Source organism: Ascidia mentula, chromosome 4, assembly GCF_947561715.1.
Source record: "Ascidia mentula chromosome 4, kaAscMent1.1, whole genome shotgun sequence".
NCBI lineage: Eukaryota > Metazoa > Chordata > Ascidiacea > Phlebobranchia > Ascidiidae > Ascidia > Ascidia mentula.
Window position 1 is genome coordinate 7,016,706 of NC_138569.1, and position 25,901 is coordinate 7,042,606.

At 38.5% G+C, this 25,901-nt stretch overlaps 3 protein-coding genes across 3 annotated transcripts; 2 read left to right on the plus strand and 1 right to left on the minus strand.

The window, feature by feature from the left end:
* The first annotated feature begins 206 nt into the window (after positions 1-206).
* On the plus strand, positions 207-5,247 carry LOC145899240 (DNA (cytosine-5)-methyltransferase 3C-like). The gene is made up of 13 exons (XM_082987970.1): positions 207-518; positions 753-1,157; positions 1,280-1,420; positions 1,485-1,580; positions 1,692-1,818; positions 1,899-2,017; positions 2,188-2,264; positions 2,593-2,779; positions 2,979-3,095; positions 3,549-3,750; positions 3,948-4,221; positions 4,537-4,728; positions 5,105-5,247. Exons 1-13 carry the CDS (start codon positions 471-473, stop codon positions 5,244-5,246), a joined length of 2,127 nt encoding a protein of 708 aa, XP_082844096.1. The 5' UTR covers positions 207-470; the 3' UTR covers position 5,247.
* A 1,834-nt stretch (positions 5,248-7,081) lies between these two features.
* Positions 7,082-19,337, minus strand: LOC145899237 (uncharacterized). The gene is made up of 30 exons (XM_082987968.1): positions 19,247-19,337; positions 18,789-18,919; positions 18,248-18,399; positions 17,927-18,052; positions 17,774-17,828; positions 17,150-17,296; positions 15,881-16,045; positions 15,637-15,740; positions 15,180-15,327; positions 14,731-14,822; positions 14,453-14,522; positions 14,259-14,378; positions 14,060-14,136; positions 13,643-13,798; positions 13,229-13,368; positions 12,724-12,874; positions 12,313-12,531; positions 12,002-12,128; positions 11,337-11,544; positions 11,001-11,051; positions 10,568-10,713; positions 10,286-10,366; positions 9,912-10,058; positions 9,532-9,638; positions 9,374-9,473; positions 8,926-9,081; positions 8,256-8,441; positions 7,853-7,938; positions 7,565-7,784; positions 7,082-7,216 (listed from the first exon to the last, which is right to left on the minus strand). The coding sequence occupies exons 1-30, from the start codon at positions 19,269-19,271 to the stop codon at positions 7,091-7,093; spliced, it is 3,819 nt and encodes a 1,272-aa protein (XP_082844094.1). The 5' UTR covers positions 19,272-19,337; the 3' UTR covers positions 7,082-7,090.
* Positions 19,338-20,285: 948 nt separating this feature from the next.
* On the plus strand, positions 20,286-25,061 carry LOC145897946 (sodium- and chloride-dependent creatine transporter 1-like). Its single transcript, XM_082986396.1, has 14 exons — positions 20,286-20,302; positions 21,043-21,149; positions 21,242-21,372; positions 21,704-21,830; positions 22,250-22,397; positions 22,640-22,775; positions 22,942-23,076; positions 23,149-23,252; positions 23,533-23,657; positions 23,956-24,068; positions 24,172-24,309; positions 24,473-24,676; positions 24,739-24,906; positions 24,963-25,061. Exons 1-14 carry the CDS (start codon positions 20,286-20,288, stop codon positions 25,059-25,061), a joined length of 1,752 nt encoding a protein of 583 aa, XP_082842522.1.
* Positions 25,062-25,901: the final 840 nt, after the last annotated feature.

Genomic DNA, 25,901 nt, shown 5'->3' on the forward strand with positions numbered 1-25,901 from the left:
TACCTGGAAACGTGACTTACGTCACTCGCTTCCTAGGGTCAGGTGGCTTTATTTAGCTTGGGCTGCGTTGTCACCATATTCTGATGATAAATGTGATCGCCAAGTCTTGCATGTGACAATCATACCACGATGTTGAAAAGTATTGTTATTTTTTCGTTGACAGATATTATCAATGAAAGTTTAGAAAAATATATTTTATTTAACGATAGCTTCTGCCAAGGCAAGGCGTAAAATTTGACGCCTACCACACACCCCGCAAGCATTTTACTTTCAGCCAGACGCGGCAAACTGAAGTTTCCCTTTGTGGATGTTTGCTGTCTTGCGGAAGCTCTGCTTTTGGTTCAGCTACGAGGCGAAGGGCGCTTTTAGTTCCTGTAAGAATTGAAACCACGCATTAAGTGAAAAGCTAATGCAGTGTTCAGTTCTGCAGTGTATGTACCTTTTCGCGCAATCTGCACATCCCACATGCAATGGAAAGAAATTCCAAGAAGGATTGCATTGTCATATCTTCTTCAGAGGTATGTTTTTGTGCTGTGTTTGTGTTGTGTTCTAATTACATGTTAACAAAAGGGCAAGTAAGAATTCATGCATATGCAAAAGCACTGAGCCTCGTTTACAGGCATGTTTGTTCTTGTGGGTTGATTAATACAGTGTAAAATGCAGATTTTTATGAGTTATTGCAATTTTCAACAATGCTGTAGGCCAGGCAAACAGCATTGTCATTTGGTTACACTATTGCTTTCTTCATTCAGTCAGACAGTGATCTGTATGACTTTTCACAAAAGTGGAAACGAAAGCCTGCAATATCACCCGAACACCATGCCTGCACCATGAAGAAGTTACGGGTGTCCATCCACCCATTGTCAATCCCATATGTACCAAAAAATGAAAGAAGTACAAGATGTGCAATAGTTACTCCCTTGCCAAGGGCACCCATTGTGAATAAGGAGCCTCTTGAAAGTAGCAGCTGTGATGATGATATAGATAAAATTGTGGAAACCTTAGAAAGGCAGTTGCAAAAGAAGAAGCAAAAACGCAAGCTCAAACGCTCTAAAAGGAGAATGTTTCGCCAAATCAGTGACAATTCCGAAACTGTCTCATCTGGCGATACATCGAACCAAATCCTTGATGGGTATACACGAAGTGTGGAGAAATGTGTAAGTGTAATACCTTATTGCATTATTCACAGCAGTTGTCATACCTTTTACTGTACAAGCAGGAAGTTATGAATCAATTCGACCAAATTTTCCCCGAAATGAGATGCTTGTTTTTGATGTAGAAAATTGGACTGAGAAGTGAAGTAAAAAGGGTTGTTCCCTTTCAGCTGCCAAGCCATTCCCTTGGAAAGTCACAAAGGAACAATGGAAGTGGTTCAGGCAATGATTTTGCAAAGTCCATTGATTATCTATTGCCGAAAGAAGTAGGTTGATAAAATAATGAATGATTCAAAATGGTTTAAAATACATGTCGTTTTTGTGTTGCAGCCCAATTGTGCTGACAAAAAGGAACATATGTTTGTATCCAATGGCATTATTAGTGAAGTGGATACAACAGATTCAGATGTTGAATACCAGAGAAAGGTATAGCTGGTTTTGTTGTATTTACTGAAATCTTAGCAGTATTTACTGAATATGATGATTTGAAAGAAATTTGATTAAATAAATGTGATATTAAGTTTGCCTTTATTAAAGAAATGCATCAAAAATGATGGCGAATCAAAATCAAATGAAAAAAGATGCAGTTCTTTATCACAAAGTGTTTTGGAAACCAAAAGATTGAACTTTGAAAAAGTAACAAATGGCAGTTCACAGCTTGAAGGTTTGCCAACCGTGTTGTCAGTTTGACTTCTTGCACTTGACACTGCTTTGTTTAACTGATAACACTTTTGTTGGAAACAGATGTGTGTTTAACATGTGGAACTATGCAAAATGTAAAGGCAAAACATCCTTTGTTTAATGGCAGTCTTTGCCAAAAACATCTACTGATGTTCCAGGAATGGTATTTCAAATATGATGAGGTAAAGCAGTATGTAACACACCAAATTCAACCATTTAAATTTGTTTTGCATGGAGGAACAGTTACTATTCAGTTAAGGGCACTAAAGATACATTGGGTTTCTGGCCTACAGCACTGGGCATTGGAATATTTTGGTTACTTGTGTATTTAGCCCAAAACTTTGTTTTGCAGGATGGTTGCCAATCTTATTGTGCCGTTTGTTGCATGGGAAACAATGTTGTTTTGTGTGACAATCTCGATTGTGGCAGGTAAATTCTAACAATTACTTAAGTGTGAAAGCATATGATTTTATTTGTCTGTTGAAATATCCAAGGTTCAGGTTGTGGCACTGGTTTAAGTGGCAATGGAGGCAACAAGTAATAAAACCTGCCAATTGCTGTTAACTGAGGAAATTAACAATTTCCGATAACCATAGAATGTTACACAATGGGTAGAGTGCCCAAATGTATTTGTGCTTGATAAAACATTGATTCAAAACTGAGGATTACTCAGCAAGTTTTGAAAGCCTGCTATGGCTTTGAACCAAATGACTTGCATATTATTTGACTTTTAGTAACATTGTAAATTGTGGTTCAGGTGTTACTGCTCAGATTGTCTACATTTTTTGATCGGCCCAGAGGAATACAAAAAGGTGGCAGCTTTAAAGAACTGGACATGCTACTTTTGCAGTGGAACACCCAATGGGAGTTTGCTACAAACTCGTGAGAATTGGAGGCAAAATCTCCGGTGCCTTTTTGCTGTGGATGACGAAACCACAAAATATGTAATTGGCCATCTTTTGCCTAACAAATTTGTGCATATTTTTTTTTATTCTTCTGTGTTTTCCCCAAGAAACATAAGTGACAGTACAAAGCATACCAAAAAAATTCTTACTTTTACTTTGTGGATTTTTGGTTGCTGTCTTGATGCAGAAATAACAGTTGGAATTTAATTAAATAATACAAATGTGTTTCTTGTTGCAGTCAGTGCCACCAATACATCCTCCTATTGCTCCACTGGACAGGGAGCCGATTAGAGTGCTTTCGTTATTCGACGGAATCGCAACAGGTCTGGTTGCACTAAAACAACTGGGTCTACAGGTGAGTGGTCATGTACAGCAAAGCACATTAAATTTATAGTTTTTTTCAAAACGGAATTATATTAGGGCCAGTGTTTGACAGTTGAAAGGCATAAATATGTAAGTTTTGTGAAGGAAAAACCCCGCGTTTTTATTGTATGTCAAACCATCGTACCGGCAAACGCGATTTTATACACCTTCTTACATGCTTGACAAGTGCCACGAGCAATGCCAAGTTCAAACAACCGATCAGGTTTGAAAACGTCCACCCGATACAGAATCTTGCTAGTGCAAAACGAATAAACTCCATAGGCATTGTTGTATGTCTGAATAGCGTGAACATCGTGCGCGGCGTCTGTGTTTTACTTTGTGGTTATGTATCACAGCACTCCTCCACAATGAACACCCATTGCTTAAATTCCTTGATTTTACGTTTTTCCCCTCTCTTGTAAACGTTTTTGCATGTTTATCACAGATTGGAAAATTTGTCGCTTCCGAAATTAACGAGGACGCGATCAGACTGGTTCAAAATCGTCACTCTGAGGTCATTCATGTCGGTGACATAACCAAACTCACCGATGATGACGTCAGACGATTGGGACCCTTTGATCTAGTGATGGGCGGAAGTCCGTGTAACGATCTGTCTGGTGCCAATCCTCGTCGCAGGGGGCTAGTAGGTAATGTTGCCTGAAATGAAACCGGTTGTTTTTTATCCGTTGTATTTGTTTGGTTAATGGGAAAAACTCCTGCACAAAACATGCTTTATACTGACAAAACGGTCAATAGAAGGGTTTCATTAATGATAAATAGTAGCAACTTTGCTGTTAGAATCCATCAGGTCCATTTTTAGGTAAAGTAAGATTTATTTGTTCAGATCCCGAAGGTAGTGGATGTCTTTTCTTCGACTTCCATCGAATTCTTCGCGCGGTTCAACCTCAACCCCCGCCCGCCGGATGTAAATGTGACGTCACAAAGGAAAGCACGCGTCCATTCTTCTGGCTTTTCGAGAACGTGATGTCTATGAAGCTGATAGAGCGTCATCGCATATCGAGATTTCTGCAATGCGACCCGATCACTGCCAACGCCCGTTACGTTAGCGCCGCCGCGCGACCAAGATTATTCTGGGGAAACATTCCTGGGATGCGCCAGTGAGTCATCTTTTGTCGCTTGCTTTGTTTTTCATTTTCTCTGAGAATGTTACAACTAGTTTAGGCGACTGACATTAAACAGCACGTATTTGTTTAATATCAAGCATTTGCTTATATGTCAGAACTACATTGAAATTTCGTATATGTCAGTGACGATTGCGATGTCAATTGTAGCAAGTACGTTTTTGCCATAAAAGCCCATTTAACGTTACTTTATTGCAATTTACCTTCCCTTATAAATCCACACCTCACTGGCCTACTGCACTGGTACTCAACCGTTTTGCAGTTGAAGTATTTTACGTACTTCTCTTACAGACTTCGGCTTGATCCGTCGCCCGGGGATCGTCTCACGGTCCAGGACTGCCTTGAGCCAGGACGTGTTGCCGTCGTGGATAAATTAAACACGATCACCACCAATCCGTCGTGTTTGTATGCGGGAAATAACCGCCAGCCGGCTGTGAAACATGCTGGCAAGGACGACACCTTGTGGTCGACTGAGGTTGAAAGGTAAGAAGGGGTTTGAATGTTTTGTTGGCGGGCAAACTGTACGACTGATTTAGCCCCGATGTAACATCACAACAAACAAAGGCGTTTTTGAAGAAAACTTTCTGCATATGACATGTATTTAAAAATGAGGTCTTGGTTTTGAAACGAAGTTTAAAACGCGCATTGACATGCTTTAGTCACGGCAAATTAGGATTGTGTTAGTTAATATCAGATTGCTTGTTTGACTTGTTTCTACATTAGAGCTTGTGCATGCACTTCGTATGTAAACGATTTAACTCTGGACACGCTTTAAGGCATGCTCAGATCGTACAAGTGTTACAACTTAATAAACTCCGCTGATTCGGTCATTAGTAAAAATGTCTGTAACCGATTTCAGAATTTTTGGTGTCCCCGAGCACTACACTGACGTCAACAATTTGGGCCCTAAGGAACGTCTGGCACTTCTCGGTCGCTCATGGTCGGTTCCGGTCATCCGACAAATCCTGGCCCCTCTCAAGGAGTATTTTAAACGTAAATAACTGCAGCCGCACGTCGAGTAGTAAGATGTTTCGGAACTAAGTGTTCTTGTTTACGATTTTAAATCTGTGTATTTGGTGACGCACGTTTGTTGATATGCATCCAAACTTTTAAGGTGTATTGTACAGTCGCTTTCGTGACTAAGAATGACGACATCTTATGTCCGCTTTGTGAAATTAGGCGCATTTTATGTTGGTCTTCAAGACACCATTTTACCTCGGCCACAATACTTTCATACGTAGGCCGCCGTGAAAGTGGCTGCGTTTTTTTTTGTCACCAAAAATCAACTGTGCCTTTTTTATTTTGTCGTTACGCACCCAGTGCAGATATTTTAATGATGTTCTAGTGAATTACGACCATAGCTACCTCACCTAAATTGCGCTTCGCTTCGTTGTGCGCTTGTTGAAGTCTCCAATGATTTGACTAATTGTTATGTACGTACACGAGCAATATGTCCTTGTTGTGGAGCGAAAAAAAATCAATGTAAATTCTTTTAATCGCTGTTTACATTTGGCAGATATTCGTTACTTTTGCTGATGATTAAGTGCCTCTGTTTGGTTTGCTCTGGTCAATCTGTGCCTTGTTACAATCACATTTTCGTGCCTCAACTCTTTTATCAAATCTGAATTAGCTTTCTTCTAGCTCTTTGTAACTTAGGTTGCAAATCTACCTCATCAGAGGCATTGTTTTTTAGTATTTTAGGTATATTGTACAGCTTATAATATCGGTTTGTGAATTACACACAATAAACTCTTGTATTAGTGCGAAAACTATGGACAAGAACACGACATAGTGAAGATGCAGACGATCTGAAGCAAATTAAGAGAGTGTCGATGCTGTTATTTCCGTGTTGCTTTTCAGCCACAGTACTTCATTTGCATAGACCGTTACATGTAATTAAAATACGAATCAGATTTTCTATTATTCCTCTACCGACTGCATATAGGAGTTTTTAACTGGATACATATTTAGGCCACATTACTATTGAATGTTTAACAGCAGCTATACAATGGAATAGGTTTGCAGCCTATCACGAAATGTTGAAATGAGCAGCGATGTACTTTCAATTGTATAGCATGAGGCATATTTTGTAACAGCGCGTCCAATGAAATATCGACAAGCTTCAGGTAAAATAAGTAGTAAGACACTAGTGGCGTTTGTGTTTGACCTCAGATTGGAATCCGCGAGTAGACAGTTAGATCAAACTCCTTTAAAAATTAAACTATTATCAATATGCGAAAAATGGGTACGCAGCCTCATTGTCCAGGTTGAAAATACATTACACCAACATAGAAAAAAATCTTTAGCTTGCGGTTTGTGCGGATCCCAACCTGGGTTGAATCTACGTAAGAATACAACACGGATTGAACATACACAGGAGGAACAAACTACAGCTACAGTGTCATGAAGAATGCGTTATAAAATCTATTTGTCGCCAAACACAGTGTAAACTAACTTGTGATACGCCAACATACTCACGAAAGATAAAAGTACAATTGTTATAAATGGATCTCGAAAATAAATGGATTTTTGCTTTTATACTATAAAGACCGGAATCTTTTGTGCTTCACATTAGTTGTTTGGGTTTCTGTGTGGTGCTCGTTGTCCTCAATAGGACGTGGCCAACAATTCAGCCATCGTGAACTCCACGAATAGAAAAAAACATGCAGATTTGCCTTGGAATGACTTGAATCACCATTACCCGCGCAACTCCAGTTGTCGCATTCAACAATCAATCTATTGACATTGTGATTAACTTTTTTCTAATGTGCGGTGCAGTTTGGTTAACAGGTAGTGGAACATTTCTACGGCGCTCGACGCAATTGATGATTTGTGGAGCAATATATTAAGTCTTTCTCATCAATTTCTGTTCAAGTTGTTCGGTTTGAAACCTCCATTTATCTTCGGTAAGTTTAACGGCGTCCTGGACTTTATCCCACAGTAGTCGACTGAGGGATTTGGCGAAGGGCGGCTGAATGTGACAGAAAGTTGGTTAAATCTGTATGCTTGTACCTTCTTTTGTACAAAGGTCATTAAAATAGGTAAAACAAATTTTCCTTATAAATTTAATGCAACGAATCGGGAAAATTTGCTCCAAACTTTTACTAACATTTTGAAGAGGTCAAAGGCGATCGATTGCAGAATCTGACAAATTGACTTTTTATTGTTAATGGACAGAACGTTAATGAGAAAATCGCGCATCACTGCACATAACCGACCTGACTTGTTAAGAAAACTGTCGAATTATTTATAAAGTCGCTTTCCATAAACAACATTTGTTCATACAGATAAGGCACAAATAGAACTGAAAACAACTTACATTTTCCGTAGCAATCTTGTCCACGTTTGCGCGCCACGTCTGGTCCGACTTGGTCGTGAGAACCCTTTCCTCCTCCCAAGCGGCGCCCGAGTCGCCCAAACGGCGCCGCACGGAGTCCACCGGAGCCATGAGGTCCTCAAAGTCCGAACGCGAGATATTGAGAATGTTGCATGCCACTGTTTGGGCCTTACTCAAAGACGACGGCTTCGTGTCCACGTCACTGTAACGTAACACGTTTGTGACGTCATTGTTTGTTTTGGTTTATGGGTATTTGTGTGGGGAAAGTACCTGGTGGGGTCGACAAGGGCTTGTTTCTCGCGGTGCAGGTTTTCGCGTTGTCGTTGAACGAGGTCTATCAGGTTGTTTGTGAGACTCTGAAAAACACATTCATGGAGACCTGAATTTAATTTCAAAGTTACATGATTCAGGAACAACAAACGGATTTAATGATTTAAAAACACTGTTCTTGTGATTTTTCTCGCTTTTATTGGTCGTTTTTTCTTGTTTTTATCAAGGTTTTTGCGGATAACCACTAATGTAAACAATGGAGATATCTTGTTCTTTCGCAGTCAATAACATTTAAGAGTCTTCCAACTTTGCAATTGCCACTCTAACAACATTCATCATAAGCATACAATCACAGAACAGAAAACCATTTTAAACCTACCAATAAAAACTGCGCAATAATTACCTTCACGAACAAGGCGAACTCTCCAAGCTTTTCTTCGCATCTTTCCAACTTGGCTTTGAGTTTGTCGAGAGCTTGTTCGCTTCGAGTTGCCAGAGTCTGTAGTTGTTGTTCGGCCGCTTGCTCTACCAACGAGGTGGCGCTCTCCGCCTCCAACTTCCCGGCTTGCAAAGCTGACATCTCTCCACACTGTGATTAATTGGAACGAATAAATACAAAGTTGTCGTATTTTGAGGGGTGTTTATGTTCATAAGGCCGCTTTTCCCTAATGTAAGACTCGGTTTACGCAGCGACTCCCGTTTTTTATTATTGCGTGTGACATGTGTGGTAACTGGGCGTGTTCTGGTAACTGGGCGTTAAAACAAACTTATCACGGACACCTTACCCGATAAGCTGTATGGGTTTATCGGTGCCTACGTCAATTTATGTTTTATGTTTATGTGCGCCGTAACCTTGCGTGGAAATAAACATGATTCGACTTTTTGATTTGTACGAAAACAAGAAATGCATGATCAGTTCCACTGGCAAAGCGTTTTCAATTTTGACGTTTTGTCAGCGACCATCATCATTTATGTAGCCGAAATATCAAATTTAACAATGAAGATTTGCAGGAACAGTTCACGATACATAGCAACATGTGTGGCAACCCCGGTACCAACGTTTTGCCACATACCCGTTTATCGAGTTCTTCCCTCGATTTATTGTACATCGTCTCGTATCTAGCTTTCTCCTTCGTTGTAGCTTGCAGCTGCCTCCGCAGCGACTCCACGTGGCTCTTCTTGTGCTGAAGATCTTCTTCTGTGGCGCGAAGTCGTTCATTCAATTCCATCTGAACAACCAGGTAGTTGTCATGTAAAAAAGTCGATGCCAGAAATAGCTATACCGGAACTTAAATCTTTGTATCTCGATCCAAACCAATATTTTCCCGTACCAGTTCATTGGAAGTAATAAACATGAAAGCGATTGCTCAGTAATAATGGATTAAGCGGGCAAAGAAAGAGTGTGCCTGACACGTGCTTACTTACCGAAGGCTCGGAACACCAGAAAGAATTTTGTCACAAATCCTATATTCCCACAAAAAGGTGGAAAACAACACGATCAAGTAAGAATTTCAAACTTACCGCCCCCTGGCGGTCGTCTTTTGTTTTCTGGTCGTTCTCTCTCACTTTTACTCTCAGCTCGTCGATCAGCTGACGTTTAGCTCCTACGTCACGCTCCAGTCTAAGTAATGACGAATTGTTTGGCATTTAGTTCTGTGAAGAGCAAGTGCGTTTCATACCTGTTCACTTTTTCCTTGTCGGTAGAGATTTGTGCGTTTTTCGCCTCGATCTCTTTTTTGAGCTCCTTGATTTGGTCGTTAAGTCGCGTCACGTCACTGTTTGCCAGCTGCAAATAATTAAAAAAAAATCTTAATTTCAGCAAAGTCAACGTTGAGTATAAACAGAGGTTTTCTTATTTGTGCCGCTGTTGTCACCAGTCCTACTATGACAACCCCAAATTTCAAGTCACGGCAAAAACATTGTAAATGTAAAGTGTCAACCCAAGTTTCGCCTTTGATACGTTTTTTGTATTTGGTTAAAACTCCACAACTTCTATATATATTGTATGAGACTATAAGTGTTGCTAATGACGAGTTGAAATTTGTTGAAACCAACCGACCTTAAGTTTGCTTTCAGCATATTTGTAGTCGGCATCGGAATGTTTCTGCGGCTCCGGACGTGAATTTTTCGCCTCCTCGAGTTCACGGAGAGTTTCCTCTCTTTCACGCTGAAGAATTTCCGCCTCTCGACTCATCCTCTGGATTTGCTGAAAAATCAAAACCCTTGTTGGAAGATTTCGAATTAACTTGAACGAGGAGGGTCAGCACAAATTGATTTGAGCTTTACTTTGTTTCGATACCTTGTCCACCAAAAAAACTTGTTTGATTGATATTTACAGAACTGTAAAACCGAATACTCCCTTAAATTTCGTAAATTTGATGAAAAGGAAAATGCCTCTGACGTTTTATAATGTAACTGGAATTTATCCATTACCTGTTTGGCGGTTTTAAGTTTGTTTTGACACGAAGTAACCTCTGACTGCAGATCTTCATTCTTTTCCTTCTCGTCATTCATCTAAAATCGAAACACAGCTTTATTTTAATGGATTAAAAATTCCAAACTTGGCTTGGTTACACGCGTTTCATTTAGCATTAATATAACATGGACACTATTTAAGTATATATTTGGCATTGTTTTCAAGTAGATATGGTGAAAGCCAGCACTTCCCAAAGAAAAAAAATTATAAATATATGTAAATATTCATGTTTTCCTTACTCGTTTGAGAGCATTTTGTTTTGCAACCCTCAGCGATTGACACTGCGTTTGCAAGGAGGATAATCTGTGACGTAGAGTCGCCATCATTCCCTGACCGTGGCGTGCTACCGGTCGCTTACTCGTTGTTTTCACTCCCTTTCGCCCACCTGTTGAAACCATACGGTTATTCTTGTTCACAGCTCGTCACCAAATGCTCCACAAAGTCATGGTTGCCATGGATACTTAAATTTTAAAAAACGAGCTTTGTATGTAAGTACAGTTTAAGTGAAGCAAATATACTGATGTGGTATTGGCCGGGTACAGTTTTGAAAACTTCGTGCAGAACGGAGCAGATTATTTTCATGCTACATGTTTCTTAAAAGCAACTTCACATCGATAGTTTAACGAACTGCCGAATCGGAGTTATTAATATTTAGTAAATATAAACACAAACCTGTTGGCAGAGATTCGTCCACCAGAGTATCATCCTCGTCCGCATCTTCATCTGTGACAAAAACTCGTCTTGTCAAACATGATACGACAGTGGTACAGAAAAACCCGAAGCCACATTTCTACATGCGGTTTTTAAACGCACTTTTTTACTGTTTTACGACTACCTAACATTTGCTGCGATATGATTTATGCATTATGAAAGGATATTTTTCGGCACAAACACACCCATAGACTGTATTTGGCACATTTTCGTCTCTGTTTTACCGAAATGAGAGAGGGATATTATATAAACTTTGTAAGTTTAAATACTACATAATGTTATAATGAGAAAAATTACCTCTCACACGGCCCTTGTTTCTCCTAGATGCTCTAACGATGCTCTGCCCCAAACTACTTGCATCCGATCTTCCGATATCCTCCTCCTCCAGGGCTGTAGTGTCCTCACTCATGGTTGTCGTGGAAACGGGATCGAGGTCCTCCGCGTTAAAATCGTCACCAAATGCTGCTCTCATATCAGTGATGGATTTGTTGAGAAATTTCTGGTGCTGAGGTGATGCAAGATGTTAAGTCAAAAGATGGAACTTGCAATATAACATAACACTGTTTCAAGCGTATATTTAGCATTGTTTTCTAAGATTTTGTTAAGCAGGTATGGCAAGGTGAAAGTCAGTTTGTTTCTAAGTCAACGGATGGTTGCAATAAATACCGTTTTAACGCATTTAAAGACAGAAATATGAAGAATGGACAATTAGTTTCGATAAATGGGTCCCGACCGCTCGCAGAAATCGTGCGAAATACACATAACACATAATGACGACTTGGTATGGAAAGTTCCTTCTGTGTTTTTTAAACCATTCAAAACACCCGGTTTACATTCCTGTGTTCCAACAAGATCGTGTTGCACGGGAAGACGTTATTTTGTCAAAGCTTTTTGAACTTTTACCGAAAATGGAATCCGGTGGGCCCTTTGTGTAAATTATACAAACGAACTAAGTCAGGTACCTTCTTTGTAACTTCGGTCTTAGAACGTTGACCCGACTTGCCGTCGATGTGACGTAACTCGCCGTGGAGTTCGGACAGTTCGCGTTTTAGCTCGGTGACGTCACTCCGTAGCTCGCTATTCTCCGACCTGGATATTTCCAACCATAGTGTTTGTATTTTATTTTATCAATCCCTACTTTGTGAAAACGTGTATTAAGTTCACAATCACATTTCACAAATGTTTAAAACTATACACAAATTCATTACATCCTGAAAAAGACACTATTTTTTAACGCCTTCAAACGTCCATCAACTTCATTTTTAACGCTAACCTCAGCGAATTGTTCTCCGACCTCACTCCGGCGTTTTCGGTTCTCAGACCTTGTATTTCGGCTCTCATGGCTGAACCTTCTCTGTTCAGTTGCCCGCGCTCGCCATCTGCCGACTGAAGTTTTATGCGCAAATCCGAATTCTCTTGCCGCATGGCGGTGCCCGAGTGTCGCACTTCCGTGAGTTCCCGCTTGAGGGTTTTAATTTCCCCCTTCAACCCTCTGTACAACGTGTGATTTTACTCCTTGTCATGAGTTATATGTAAAATGGTTTTTCGATGTTTTTACACAAGCTGAAAGAATGGCACTTTCACTACCCCTACCGAAAAGGCAAAAAATTAACAGTCTATTCTATTTCAAGATAAAAACAATAATATGAACACAAACTAAACTTAAACATTTCTTCGTTCTTACCTGTTATCGTCATGCAGGCGCTCTCTGTCCTTCTTGAGCAACCTGTTGTCCTCTGCAGCATTTTCCAATCTTCGTTCGAGATTTTTCACAGCGCGACGAGTGGGTTTGGGTGAGGGAGACCTCGTTTTTTTCGGTGTGCTGCTTCTGCGCTCTGCACAGGAAAATTTGATTTTAGCAGGGCAGAGGTGCTATTTTCGATATAGGTGGCCGAGGGACGGTTGCTGTATTAAAAGACAAAATGTCGAAATAAACATTGGAATAATTGGCCAACAACCACAGATTCAACCTTCCCAAGACCATCAATCTACCTCGATAGCAGGATATAAAAAATAACACAGTGACATAATAAAGTGCGACATTTCATGAAACGCCATTACATGTCCGCAGATTTGTAACATATACAAGAATTCAAGAAAAATCTAAGTTGCTGGTGTCCGAAACGCTACGAAGCGAAAATTTTGAGAATTAACATTATAAAACCGGAGCAGGAAAGTTGCGTTCTTACCTTCGGCCCTTGCTGAATGTCTGAGCTTTGCCATCAACTCTTGTTTCTCATTCTTGAGACATAAGTTCAGATCTTGTATGGTGGCTCGATCCATCGTCACTTGCACCCGGAGGTTGTCAAGTTCTTCCTCCAAACTTATCCTGGAGGAGTGGGAACATATGTTAAGGTGGGACACTGTGAGATTCCATGAGAAATGGTGATATTAAGGGATTAGAAATTGGAAGTGACGACGGAAACTGGTTTGCATGGATGAAAAATGAGTCACCAAAGTTTCATAACTCTTAGGTTTATGTCAAGTACATTTTTACTTCAAGAAATGCAAGCCTACGCATTTGAACTGAATATTCAGCTTTACGTTCAACGCACACCGATTTGTTAAAAACATTACGTTAAACACACAAAATAGTGACGCACTTTTCCTGTGCGAGCAAATTGTTTTCCTGTTTATAAAAAGCCAGGTCGTTCCACACAGTGTCGGAATTTTCTTGTCTCAAATCGCGACGATCCGAGGATTTGTGAGGACGATTCTTTCTCTTCCGAGGCGATCCGTCGTTACCTCCTTTCAACGATCTGTGAAGATAAGTTGGTGAAACAAAAGGTTTTGGGCGATTTGAATCAAAATTTCTTGGGTGCTAAAAACTTAATTTTTTGTTTTCATGTGATGGGTATAATTACGTTAACAGACTAAAGGGTTGTATAAAAATCTTGGAAGCAATTTATTCGTTGTTGTGGTGCATAGATTCATCAGAATTAGAATTTCGTTTGTAAGAGTTGCTATACTTGGATTCTGAATTATTTGTCACAGTGGATAATGTCAAATCGAAGCATTACTTGTATGCGCTTTGCAGGGATTTGAGTCGTTCCAATCTCCGGTTATGGGCTTGTTGGATTTCGTGAACCTCGTCCCGCTGCAAGAAAAGAAAAATTAACACCCCCCCAATAAAATTGGATCTCCGCGTTTTGGCTGTAGGTATTGTTTATAATTTAGGTATTTTTAGTGTTTTGTGCGTTGTTGTGTGGCCAATCCTACCTTTAATTCGAGAAGTCGCTTCGTTTCATCCAACCTGATTTCAGTGGCTTTCAGCTTTTTCTGCATATTGCTGATTTCCTTGGTGTGACGACGAGGTGAATAAGATCGAGATCTCGGTACCTGGAAACAACATCACAGTTGGATGAAAATACATGAAAGGAGAATGTTATGGAATGATGGAAAGTTTAACTAACATTTTGCTGCACTCCTCTTTCGATGATTGGAGAAAAAGTCTGTTCAGCCTCATAAGGTGAATTCGACCGCCTGAAATTGGTCAACAATAATATTTTTTTTGCTTGAAATCCACACACATTTTCAAATAAACATGTTTATAATTTAGTATGCACAACGCATAAATTGAAACAGGGCAAATGTATCGAAAACTTGAAAAAATCATACAGTGCACCGCTTAACTTAGTTTTGAATTTGAGTGGACAGTTAAATAGGGTGCTGGTAATAAGACAACAATTACCTGTAAGCAGTATTTCTCAATTTGCTTCGAAGTTCTTCAATCTCCTTTTGTTGCATATCCATGTGGTCTTGCAAGTCGCCGTAGTCGCATTTCTGCAACCAAGCACACGTTATAGTGCCAACTAATACGACAAAACTGCTATACTTTTAGTAAGCTACAGCCACTGTCGACCAAATAGGTCTAACCAGTGCAACTTTGGTAACTATACGACGATCCTGCTAGCTAAACATCCACTTTGTGGTGACTACACTTTCACCGTCAACCGTTGGGTACCAAGCTATGGGTGCAACACGTTGGCGAAAATCAGACTCATTAGGTCGTAATAGTGGCCATGTCTGCAGTTCACTAAAAACACAATTAGAACTTTATTGCCGTTACTTATAGGCGCAGAAATTTACGCTTTAAAGAGAGGCTGGAGTAAAAATGTAGACACGTTGGGAAGAACTAACCCTGTCCCTTCTTGAAACCATTTCAATAGATTTTTTGAGTTCTGCCTCAGTGGCGTGAATGACGTTGTCTTGGGTTTGGACGCGGTGTTTCAGATCTGCGTGTTCTGCTTTCAGGTTAGCGTGGGATTCCTTCAAATGAGTGTACTCCCTGCAAATGAAAACCCATGACTACAATATCTTTTAGATCAGGTCTTTCCTAAACTGCATGTGAAACTCATTGGAGTTGCCAAATGTCATTTTTGGATTGTTAAACAAAAGTACCACGTATATTCGTATATTATTAACGAATATTCTTTTATCATTAACATGGTAGTCTACCTACTTATTGGTCGCATATAAATTTTCCTATTAAAATGGTGGGTATCATTAGTGCAGCTAGACACTGGAAAAGGCATTACGTTTGTATCCCGTCAATGAAAAGTTATCTTATTGAAAAATCATAGACTAAAAGAATGACCTGGAGATTTCTTCATACATAGATTGAAGGGAGCTTGTCCCATTCTTGTGGGCTTCTTGCTGTTCCTTCAAAACCTTTTGTGTACTGTTATGTAGCTCTTGAAGCTGCAGTTTAAATGAAAGTATGTAAGGTAAAAATTTCAAATATAAATAAATATAAATATAATGATGAAAGGCATTAAAATAATGTCTAATTGCTATTGACATAATTTTTCTTGTCAAAAGAAGCAGAGAACAACAAAAACCTGAAGGATGAGCTGTTTCTGTTGGTGACAATGATTTTTCAGTTGTTCATAGGAGTCTTTAGATTCCTTCAGTTTCCCTTCTTGTTTCTTGCAATTATCTTTCAGCTGCTTTATCTTTTCTCGCTCAGATTTGAATTGCTCTATCTCATTTGCTAGTTTTGATTTCTGCAAAAATAACTTCTGGTTAAAATTTATTTGTTTAATAAGTGTAGAGTTACACCCAAGACACATGCAGTACCTGTTACTAGTGTAATATAATCCAAACAAAACACATTTATTGTCAATGTTTTCAAACAAAATAAACAATTTTAATCAGTATTTATTCAGTTCACTAATTGTTTTCCATGTTTTAAACAAAAGAATTTTATGGTTTAAAATACAAAAAGCTATAAATAGGCTTGAGCCACCAACATAGTTTTTCACAACAAAAGTATTTCTAAAAAAAGCTGAAGACTTGTATATGAACACTTCGATCTATGCAGTCTATGTAGTACACTCCGTGTGCTGCTGCACCTTACTTTCAAATTGGAACTGTCAGTTGTAATGATGCGCTCAAGGAGTAAATCACAACAGTCATAAAAAGAAAACCAGAAAAAAGTGCCTTTCCTGCCAAAGACTGACACAGGGGAAAGGCACTCCAAAAAAAATCCTGCCGTTGTCTTTTTAATCCGGAGAGCAAAGCAAACAAAGAAAGGGGGCTTTGCAAAGAAAACTAGTCCCTGAAGTATTAGCACTTAACCATAGATGCTTCTGCCAACTGGGCAGCAACAGAAGCCACAGCGAAGCCTCACTAAAGTTGATTAGGCCAAAAGGATTTGAAAATCAACAATTGCTAACTGTTTGAGAATCAAGGCACAGACAAGAGGCCCCTTTTCAAGTCATAGAGTTAAGTCTATTTACCGTAAACATGTGTTCTTTTGTATGAATATTCGCTGAACTAAGACAATGGGACTATTTTTGTTGTCTGCGGCAAGTTGGGAGATACTTGTTGAACACAGTGAAACAAAAATGTGTCACAAAGCTTATAGACTGTTTATGATGGGAAGATATATGTGACCATCAAACAATAAAGAATTTTTCATGCAATTAAGCGAAGTATGTTATCTTTTAGAACTATCTTTTAGGTATTGATACTTATGTTCTCTGGAAGTAACACTGCTTTGCTAGAGATGTAAACAAAATTTAAAATACTTCTTAAAATAACAACTTTCATCAAAATATAAAAGTGAACAGATCTTGAACCACATTTACATATTAATAAGTATATACCTCAGCAGTAAGTCGGTTAAGCACCACATCTTTATCTCTGGTTTCATTTTTGAAGTTTTGTATGTCACCGAGAAGCATTCTTTTTTCATCATCACAAGTTTTCAGCTTGTCATTGTTTTGCTGGAGTTCCCTTAGTAAGCTTGCAACCTGCAAAGGTAAATGCTTGTTTATATAGGGATACTTCTGCACCTCTTTGTTACAGAGATTAGATGGTTTTCCCTAATGCAAAAAAAAAACTTTTATTACTTCATATACCTGAAGGCTAACTTTGAAAAATCATTTTGAAAAGTGCAGCAGTAGCGACACTGGATCATGCCATGCATAACCAAAATTGTGTTTACATTATTACCACTTTATCAACTTAAATGCAAATCTGGTTGAATGAGTGGCTTACAGAGTGAAAAGGGTCGGTGTGATAAAAATGCAAAATTGTATTTTTTAAAAACCACAAATCTTAATTGTTTCAAGAAACCACAACCACAGCTAATGTAACCAGTTAGTAAAAAAATCAACTGTTGTTTCTTGTGATCAAATGCATCAAGAAAAGTTCAAGTGACCATGAAAAATATCACGACAGACCAGCATGAAACAATTGTGAAGTTTAGAAATCAATGCAACGTTTACCTGATCATTCAACTGTGACTTCTGCTTCTCAACCTCTTGCAAAGATGATTGCACTCTGTAGTAAAAGTAGAAAAATAAAAATCTATGTCAGAAACAGCTTTTTAAAACAGTAGTAGCAAGGATAAATTAAGCATGTATGGAAATAATATATACCCATTTAGTTGGCTGTGTTTAAGTGCATCAGATGCTGAGATGTTTTGCCTCAGTTGGTTTGCTTCAGTCTTGACACTTTGTAACTCAGCTGCAAGTTTATTCCGCTCGCCCTCTGCTGCCACCTTACTGTTTTTGAAAAATTTAAACAGAAATGCTGGTTGACAAATAGACTTTTTAGAAAGAAAAACAATGTTGTAATCTAGTTAGGGTATTCAAAATAAACTAGACTGTATAAAAATTGCTGAAATTATCAGCTACAAAAATATACACACATAATTATTACAACTTTTAATGAAGCATAATCTACTAAACTAAACCTACAGTTCCAGAATTTTGTCATAGTCAGCTTTAAGACATCTTGCTGTTTCCTGCAAATCTTTTATCTGGTCATCTTTGCTCTGGAGAATTTCCAAAACCTTTCTATCTTTCGTTTCAGCTTTTTCCTTTTCTCTTTGCAGCACAAGGCTTATGGCCTGAAAAGTCAGAGAAGAATTTAATTGGGCATTTTAGACAACTGATCACATGTGTTTGATTTTTACACAATTTTAACTGCATAAATATCAAAAATAATTACATTTTTTAGTGGTTATATTTCAAACTCATTATAGTGCACAACACCAGTTACTTTTAAAAGAAAAAGATAACAAAATTACACAATTTGTAGGCAAATAATATTTTTTCATGCAAAACAGAGTTCAGCCAATAAGCTATTTATAAATTTTCTAAATATCAAAGATAGTCCCGAAAAACACTAAAACAAACATATTAAAAAAAAGATCCAGATTTTGTACAGCTTGGTTATCAATCCTGTTACAATAAAGTTATAAAAGTTTAATAAAAGCTAATGATGAAGTTCAATAACCTGTGTTAGATCAGGGGAAGACACTTGCAGGCGCTTCCACAGGGACCAAACAAACTCCTTGTCAGCTTGGCACTGTCGCAATTCATCTGAAAGCTCTCGGTTCTCTGTGAGCAGTTTGGAAATCTCAGCATCTGCATAAAAGCAAATTTGTCACCCCAAAAAATATAGATGAAATATTTCACAGTACGGCTATGGTTTTTTGACACAAGCGGGCAAAAATAGACGAACAGATAAATCCTCTAAGCACCTGCACCTCTCATTATTTACAAATTTGTGCAAAAAACTAATGCAGTATATATTAAACAAACATTGACTAGTCCATGTACATATAACTGAATAATGAAATGTTCATGCCATGTCTAACACATGCCTACTTTACCAAAATAAATCATAAAGAATGCAGAGAACAGTCGACAAAGAAGGCGCTTTAGTTCAAGATGCATGGGGTCCACATTTACCTTTTGATTTGAACAAGTCATCCATTCCATACGAGTAAGTTTGAACATCAAACCATTAACATTAAAAAAATACAAACTTTTCTGCATTTACAAATACCCGCTACAGATTCGCATCAACGATTTTGTCACGGATGAACAATTTCCCACAAGGTAGAAATCATACACAGTTCCTCTTTTGTGTTTGGTAATATCCCCCAAAGCATAATACCGGCGAGGACAGGGTTTCACAGTACCGGCGAGGACAGGGTTAAAAGACTTGTAAGTCCTTACAATTTGTTAAATAACAATCATTTGTTGTGCAAAGATATCAAGCGTACCAGGAATCCAGTACCAACAAGACATGCAACTAAAATTGGAGGGTGTCGTACACTAATTTTGTTTATACTAACTGCAAGAGATTTTGTACGATTGTTCACACTGCATTAAGGAGCTTACCGTACTTTAATTCTCACCCATGGACAACGCAACTTGCAATGGAGATTTTAACATTGGCGTGCATTTTCAACCTTAGCTATTGAATGTTACAACGGAGTTTGAGGCCAACCCTACTACGAGTTTCACTAAAGCGACACATCTCTTATATTCAAATCATATTTCAGACTGATATGCAGTAAAATACATAGGAAGTCAATGTCCAATTTATTACAGCCACAGCCACATCCTCTTCCTACAAAACGTACAATAATTGATCTGTTTAATTGTTTGAAAAACAAAAGGGTTCATATATTGATCAGTTTTTAAGCAGGGTTGGCTTGTTTTTAAGAGATGTGCTTATTTTCGATTTGTGTGTTTAATATTTGTTCCACAGTCCGAGAGCAACCCTGAATATAGGTAAATAGGTTTTTGTAAAATACTGACTAGCAGTTTTAAAGCGTGACTAAAACGACAGGTTTAAGTTGAGTGTTGTTTAAAATTCAACAGCTATTCCACTATCGATAAGAGGACGATCAAGTTAAATGTTTAAAAAGAAATGTATATTAAATTTCTACAGCATTACAATTTGTTGTAAAAATCTGTTCACTGATCTCTCGACTTTGAAATGGTCAATACCCGAAGGTATATGACGTATTTTTTACAATGGTACAAAGTGGCGTTTTGTACATCACTGGGACACAATCAAATGTTCGTCGCAAACCTGGCAATAGGCCTACTTCTAACAACTTTTGACAACAGAGTTAAGTAGTTTAGTTTGTATGAACAATTGTCATGTTTCTAAATTTGTAAAAATACAGCGGACAAATTAATTATTGTTTCAATGTTTTTTACCACACCACCAGGATTCGAACCTATAGATATTCAGTTGTTTTTTTCTGACCAGTGATGTTCAATTCAATATTCCTTGTCGATGGAAATACGCGTACAAATTCTGTTATTGCTGGTTGTCGCTTTTTAGGTTTCTCATAGCGACATCAGATTCAAATGTTATGTAAAGTAGGGCACTGCTGGAACGCTTCAATGTTAAAAATAATATTGATGTAGCGATTTGCTTTAATGTAGGGGTTATTACTTGTCTGTAAACAAATTATTGGGAAAATACTACTACACTGGTTCACAAAATTTTTTCCAAACTTGATCCATATATAAGTCTGTGTAAAACAGAAATCTGTGCGAATTTTAATGATTAGGCGTGAACAGGGTCACCGCCTGTTATTTCTTGTTATTAATTTGAGTTGAAATACTAGACGAAATCGTAGCGTTAATATTCGTAGATTCTATTTTACATAGGCTTATATGTGGATCAAGTTTGAAAAAACTTTGTGACCCGGTGTAAAAGTGTCTTCCAAATTATTACTTAGAGACAAATGGGATCGTCCGATTGAGTCATTTTTCGCACAAATCGGTTACTGTGTTGGACTTGGTAACCTCTGGCGATTTCCATATATGTGCCAAAAGAATGGAGGAGGTTTGTGAGGCTTAATTTCCGATCAAAATTTTGGTTATCTGTGTTGTCTGTTTAAAAAATGGACAAACAATTTGGCCTACCTTTCTGCGCAGGAGTATTCTTGATTCCTTATGCTCTCTCCGTCATCGTGATGTCAATTCCTTTGTACATTTTTGAGGTTGGACTTGGACAGATTACAAGCAGAGGAAGGGTAGCTGCTTGGAACAGACTGCCGCTTATGAAGGTTTCCTGGAAGTTTGCTCTTATAACTTTAATTACTCTTTCATAAATGTTTCGATAAACGCAGTAATATCTTATGCAATGGCATGATTGGCAGGATCGCCCCACTGCGCATCAGGTCCTTGCTTGGCGATCACAGCTATCCTGGGCTGCCAAGCCTGTGGACCTAATGTTTCGATAATTTCACGATCTTGATCAAAGTTTTTTTCTCATTAAATCTTGTTGCAAAATTTTACAAAACATTCGTTGTCTCTTTGATATCCATCTTTTCTTTGGAATCTTGCTTCTGTCATATATATTACATTGAACTTACAAAGCACTATATTTCTAATCAGGGTATTGGATATGCTTCCATGGTTGTGGATGCACTGTGCATGGTTCCTTATATGATGGTGATGGGTTGGGGAATATTGTACTTGGGACACTCGTTAACAACTGATGCACTCCCGTGGACAACATGTGGTGAGAAATAATAGACGTGAAGGTTTGCTTGCAAACGTTGTACAATGCAGGGCTCCCCAAACTAGGTATCGCGACCATGCATGGGTCAAACACCGACACGGGTCACACAGATTCCATGCGACACAAAGTACAACATTCAGTTGTATTTTTTTACAAAGTATCCGCGACAATTTCAGTCGTTTCGTTAGAATTGGCCTTTGCAATAAAATATCGCTGTTAACAAACATTTTTAAACATGTTTGGGATGCCCTGGTCTATTGTACAAAATGGCAAAAGGCTTTAACAAACTGGGTTTAACAGCGCGTCCAAAAGAAGACATCTTTTGAATCAACGATCACTCTCTAATCATTCACAAAGATACTTATAAGTCAAATATTTTGCTTACGATTAAAATTAAAAAATGCTCCCTTTTCCTATAGACAACACTTGGAACACGCAATCCTGCGTAACTCTTCAAACACTAGTAAACTATTCATCGAATGCTACAAATCACCCGAGCTTTAACCATACGTTCAATCAATCAATCTTTTATGCCAAAGAGTCTTTGCCGCAAATCCAATTTTGGAGGTAAGAGTTACGGTTCATTGATCCACAATAATAACCCAATCTTCAAACACCATGAAAGTGATTTAACGCATCGCAAAATCTACCCAATACGTAGGATAAAACATTGAAGAACATAGTTGAACTCTTGTAAAGAATTAGTTGCAATTTTTCTTACAACGAACTCGACATGATATCTTTGCAACGAACACGACAGGAGAAAGTGTTGCCACAATATCCTAGTTATGTTGTGGCTTATACGACAGGAATTACGTGTTGAGAATTCCCAACCCAGCAAGCGGTATAGATGGGGAGTTTAATTGGCCGATTCTATGTTCCATCATCGCAGCTTTTGTCACTGTGTTCTTTGTTACTATGGGAGGAATCAAGACTAGTGGGAAGGTGAATTACTATTTGCATTATATATAGGTTAATATGATTTTGCATGATATGATGTTTCCTTTGATTTAATGTGCGTTTTACACCATATGCACCATATAGTAGCGCAAGGAATGGATAAACTCCGCACAGCTGGCCCAACTTTATTTCTGACCAAACCTTTTCACAGGTAGTTTATTTTACCGCCACCTTTCCGTATGTGATTGTGATCGCTCTGCTCATACGAGGAGCCACTCTGGAGGGAGCAAGCGATGGATTGAAGGCATATTTAATCCCCGATTTGTCTCGTCTTGCCAAACCACAGGTATTAAATTTTATTGGCCAAACTTGTCTGTACAAAAGTCAACACTTATGTAAATGCTTCTCTGTTTAATAGGTGTGGGTCGATGCATTCTCTCAGTCGATTTACACATTCGGCATCTGTTATACAGCTTTGACGGCTTTCGGTAGTTTTAACAAATACAAAATCAACTTCTACAAGTAACTACTGGATTTCTTGTCTGTTTATAGGGTATTTTTGTTTTTGCGTGTGTAGTTACGTATTGCTATATATGGATGGCGTTCGTTCAGCGTGTTGGCTTGGTGTGTGAAAAATGACATAGCGGCATGTACTTTATTTGAAAGTAATTACTAGATTTCGATTATTTTGTATTTTGTGAATGTAATTTCGAACAGTAACAAGGTAGCTTTGTAGTTTCATGGTTCCAGCTTACTGTGAAAACATAACAAGGTAAAGGTAAATCGTATAGCTTTTCTATAGATCTTCTCTCATCGTGATTTGCCTTGGTTGCTTGACTTCGTTCACAATGGGCTTGGCAACGTTCAGTGTCCTCGGCCATCTTGCCCACGTCATGAATGTCAACATATCTGATGTGGTGGAGTCCGGTAATTTGCCGATACAATACACAATGGAAAAATATTAATAACATGAAACACGTTGTTTCGATGTATAGCATACCAGTAGTATACAACCTTTCAAAACTTTTAAACGATTTTGTTCCTAATTAAGAGAAACATAGTTTTTCCTGGGTGGTCCTTTTAAATAATTTTTATCGATTTTGTATCGATTTGCTGTATATTGATTATGCTAAGAATCGTGTATCGTAAGGGTGGATTTGAATGCAAATAAAGTATTTTTCAAATAAAAGTGGAATAAGTAATATATTAACTTTTTCTGTTCCAGGTCCAGGGCTTGTGTTTCAAGTGTTTCCCGTGGCTGTTTCTCTTATGCCCGCTTCTCAATTCTGGTCCGTCATGTTCTTTCTGATGATCTACTTTGTGGCCATCGATACTTCGGTAAAACGTCAACGGTCTATTCTGTTGCAAATGTGTTTGAAATATTATGAGTTTGTTATGGCCTCCCCAAACAGCATACATCTTTTTAAAATGTTGCTTCCAGTTTTCCGAATTCGAGGGCATGATGACCGTTATTGGTGACGCTTTTCCGAGTCTTATTTCGACTCCCTGCAGACGAGCTTGTACAAACAGTGTATTTGGAACGACATTCTTCATTTTATGTCTCTCGCAAATACCAGGGGTGGGTGTTAATATGAAAAAAATACTAAACAGATCACTTTCGTCATTATTTTCCATTCGACGTAGCATACACAAAAGTAACAACTTTAACAGCAGCAATACTATTACCTAATGTACTTTCATTTGAGTTAAATTGCCGTCGCTTGTATGTTTTTTTTTTTCAGAATGGAATTTACGTGTTTGAATTACTCAACATCTACGGGTCTTCAGGCTTCACCATTATACTCCTGGCTTTCGCCGAGGCGGTCACAGTTGGGTGGTTATGGGATGCCGACCAGTTCGAGCGCGACGTGAAGGAAATGACTGGAAGTGACCTTGCAGTGTTTATCAAGTACTGTTACAAATATGTGACTCCACTTGTGGCGCTGGTGAGCTAATTAAAATACCTCATGTGTAAGTTTAAAAATTAATTTATTTTTGAATTTTGTAGTTTGTCTTGTTTTTCTTCATCGTTAAATGGGAACCTTTGACAATCGGTGACTGTATTTATCCGACGTGGGCGAACGTGATTGGTTGGGGCATGGCACTGTCTTCGATACTTTGCATTCCAGTTACAGCTTCCTATGTTATGTGGAAAGGAGAGGGGACATTTAAGGAGGTAAAGTCTCAAATGTTTAGCAAAAACTTGCTCCAACTTCAAACATTTGTCTGCAGAGATTTCAGCAGGGTCTACGTCCGGTTGTAAAAAATAATGATGATCATGATAATGATGACGTCACAGACAAAATTCTGGAAAGCAACACAAAAGTGTAGGCTGGAGGTGTATACTTAAGCATCCACCCAAACGCCCGAACGCTCCAGGATTTAATTTGAGAGGTCTTCCCCTTCCCCTCTAGGACCTGTCATCACTGTACAAAATGCTGCCTTAAGAAATAAAAGGATTGGTTTTTGTTGATCACACATGCGTTCTTCGGGTCTTGCGCCCAAACCGCTATTATTTCGCAACAAATGAGTTTTTGATAGTGGGAACCTTTGACAGTCAATCGCCTTACCTTGGAAAAATCTGTCTCATCTTAACCTTCTTTTGCTCTGTGAAACCCAACTTGTCCTTCTGATAGGCGATATAAAGATAACATTTGTGGATAATCTTGAAGTCACAGTTTTTTGCTTTACAAAGGCTTAAATCGTCCTGATGAAGGTCAGTTGAATAACGACCGAAACTTCGTCCGAACTAGTTTTTCTTTTTTGCCAGAAGAGCCTTACATTGCCAAAGCTTTAATAGATTTGGTCTTCAGAAGTGATCTATTTGTTTGAATAGTGATGTTAATGGAGTCTAAGTGGCGCGTAGATTCGATTGGATTGTTTATAAGCGAAGTCGTCGCAGTCTTTTGACCAAACTATAACATATGAAGACTGCATGAGTTCGTGCCCCTTCATGATAAAAGTCACCAGGAAAATACACATTCCTGCTCGATAAGCTCAAATGTCTGTTTCCTGTATAGACACAACTGACATATGTTTAACACGAAATATGCAGCAACGACTGTTGACAATACAATGTGTTTTGCTCAAGTCTATGTTCGACTACAGCGTTGCTGCTTCGTGCCAATGTTCCGTGGTTGAGAGGTGAAATCACTTAAACTGTCAACACTA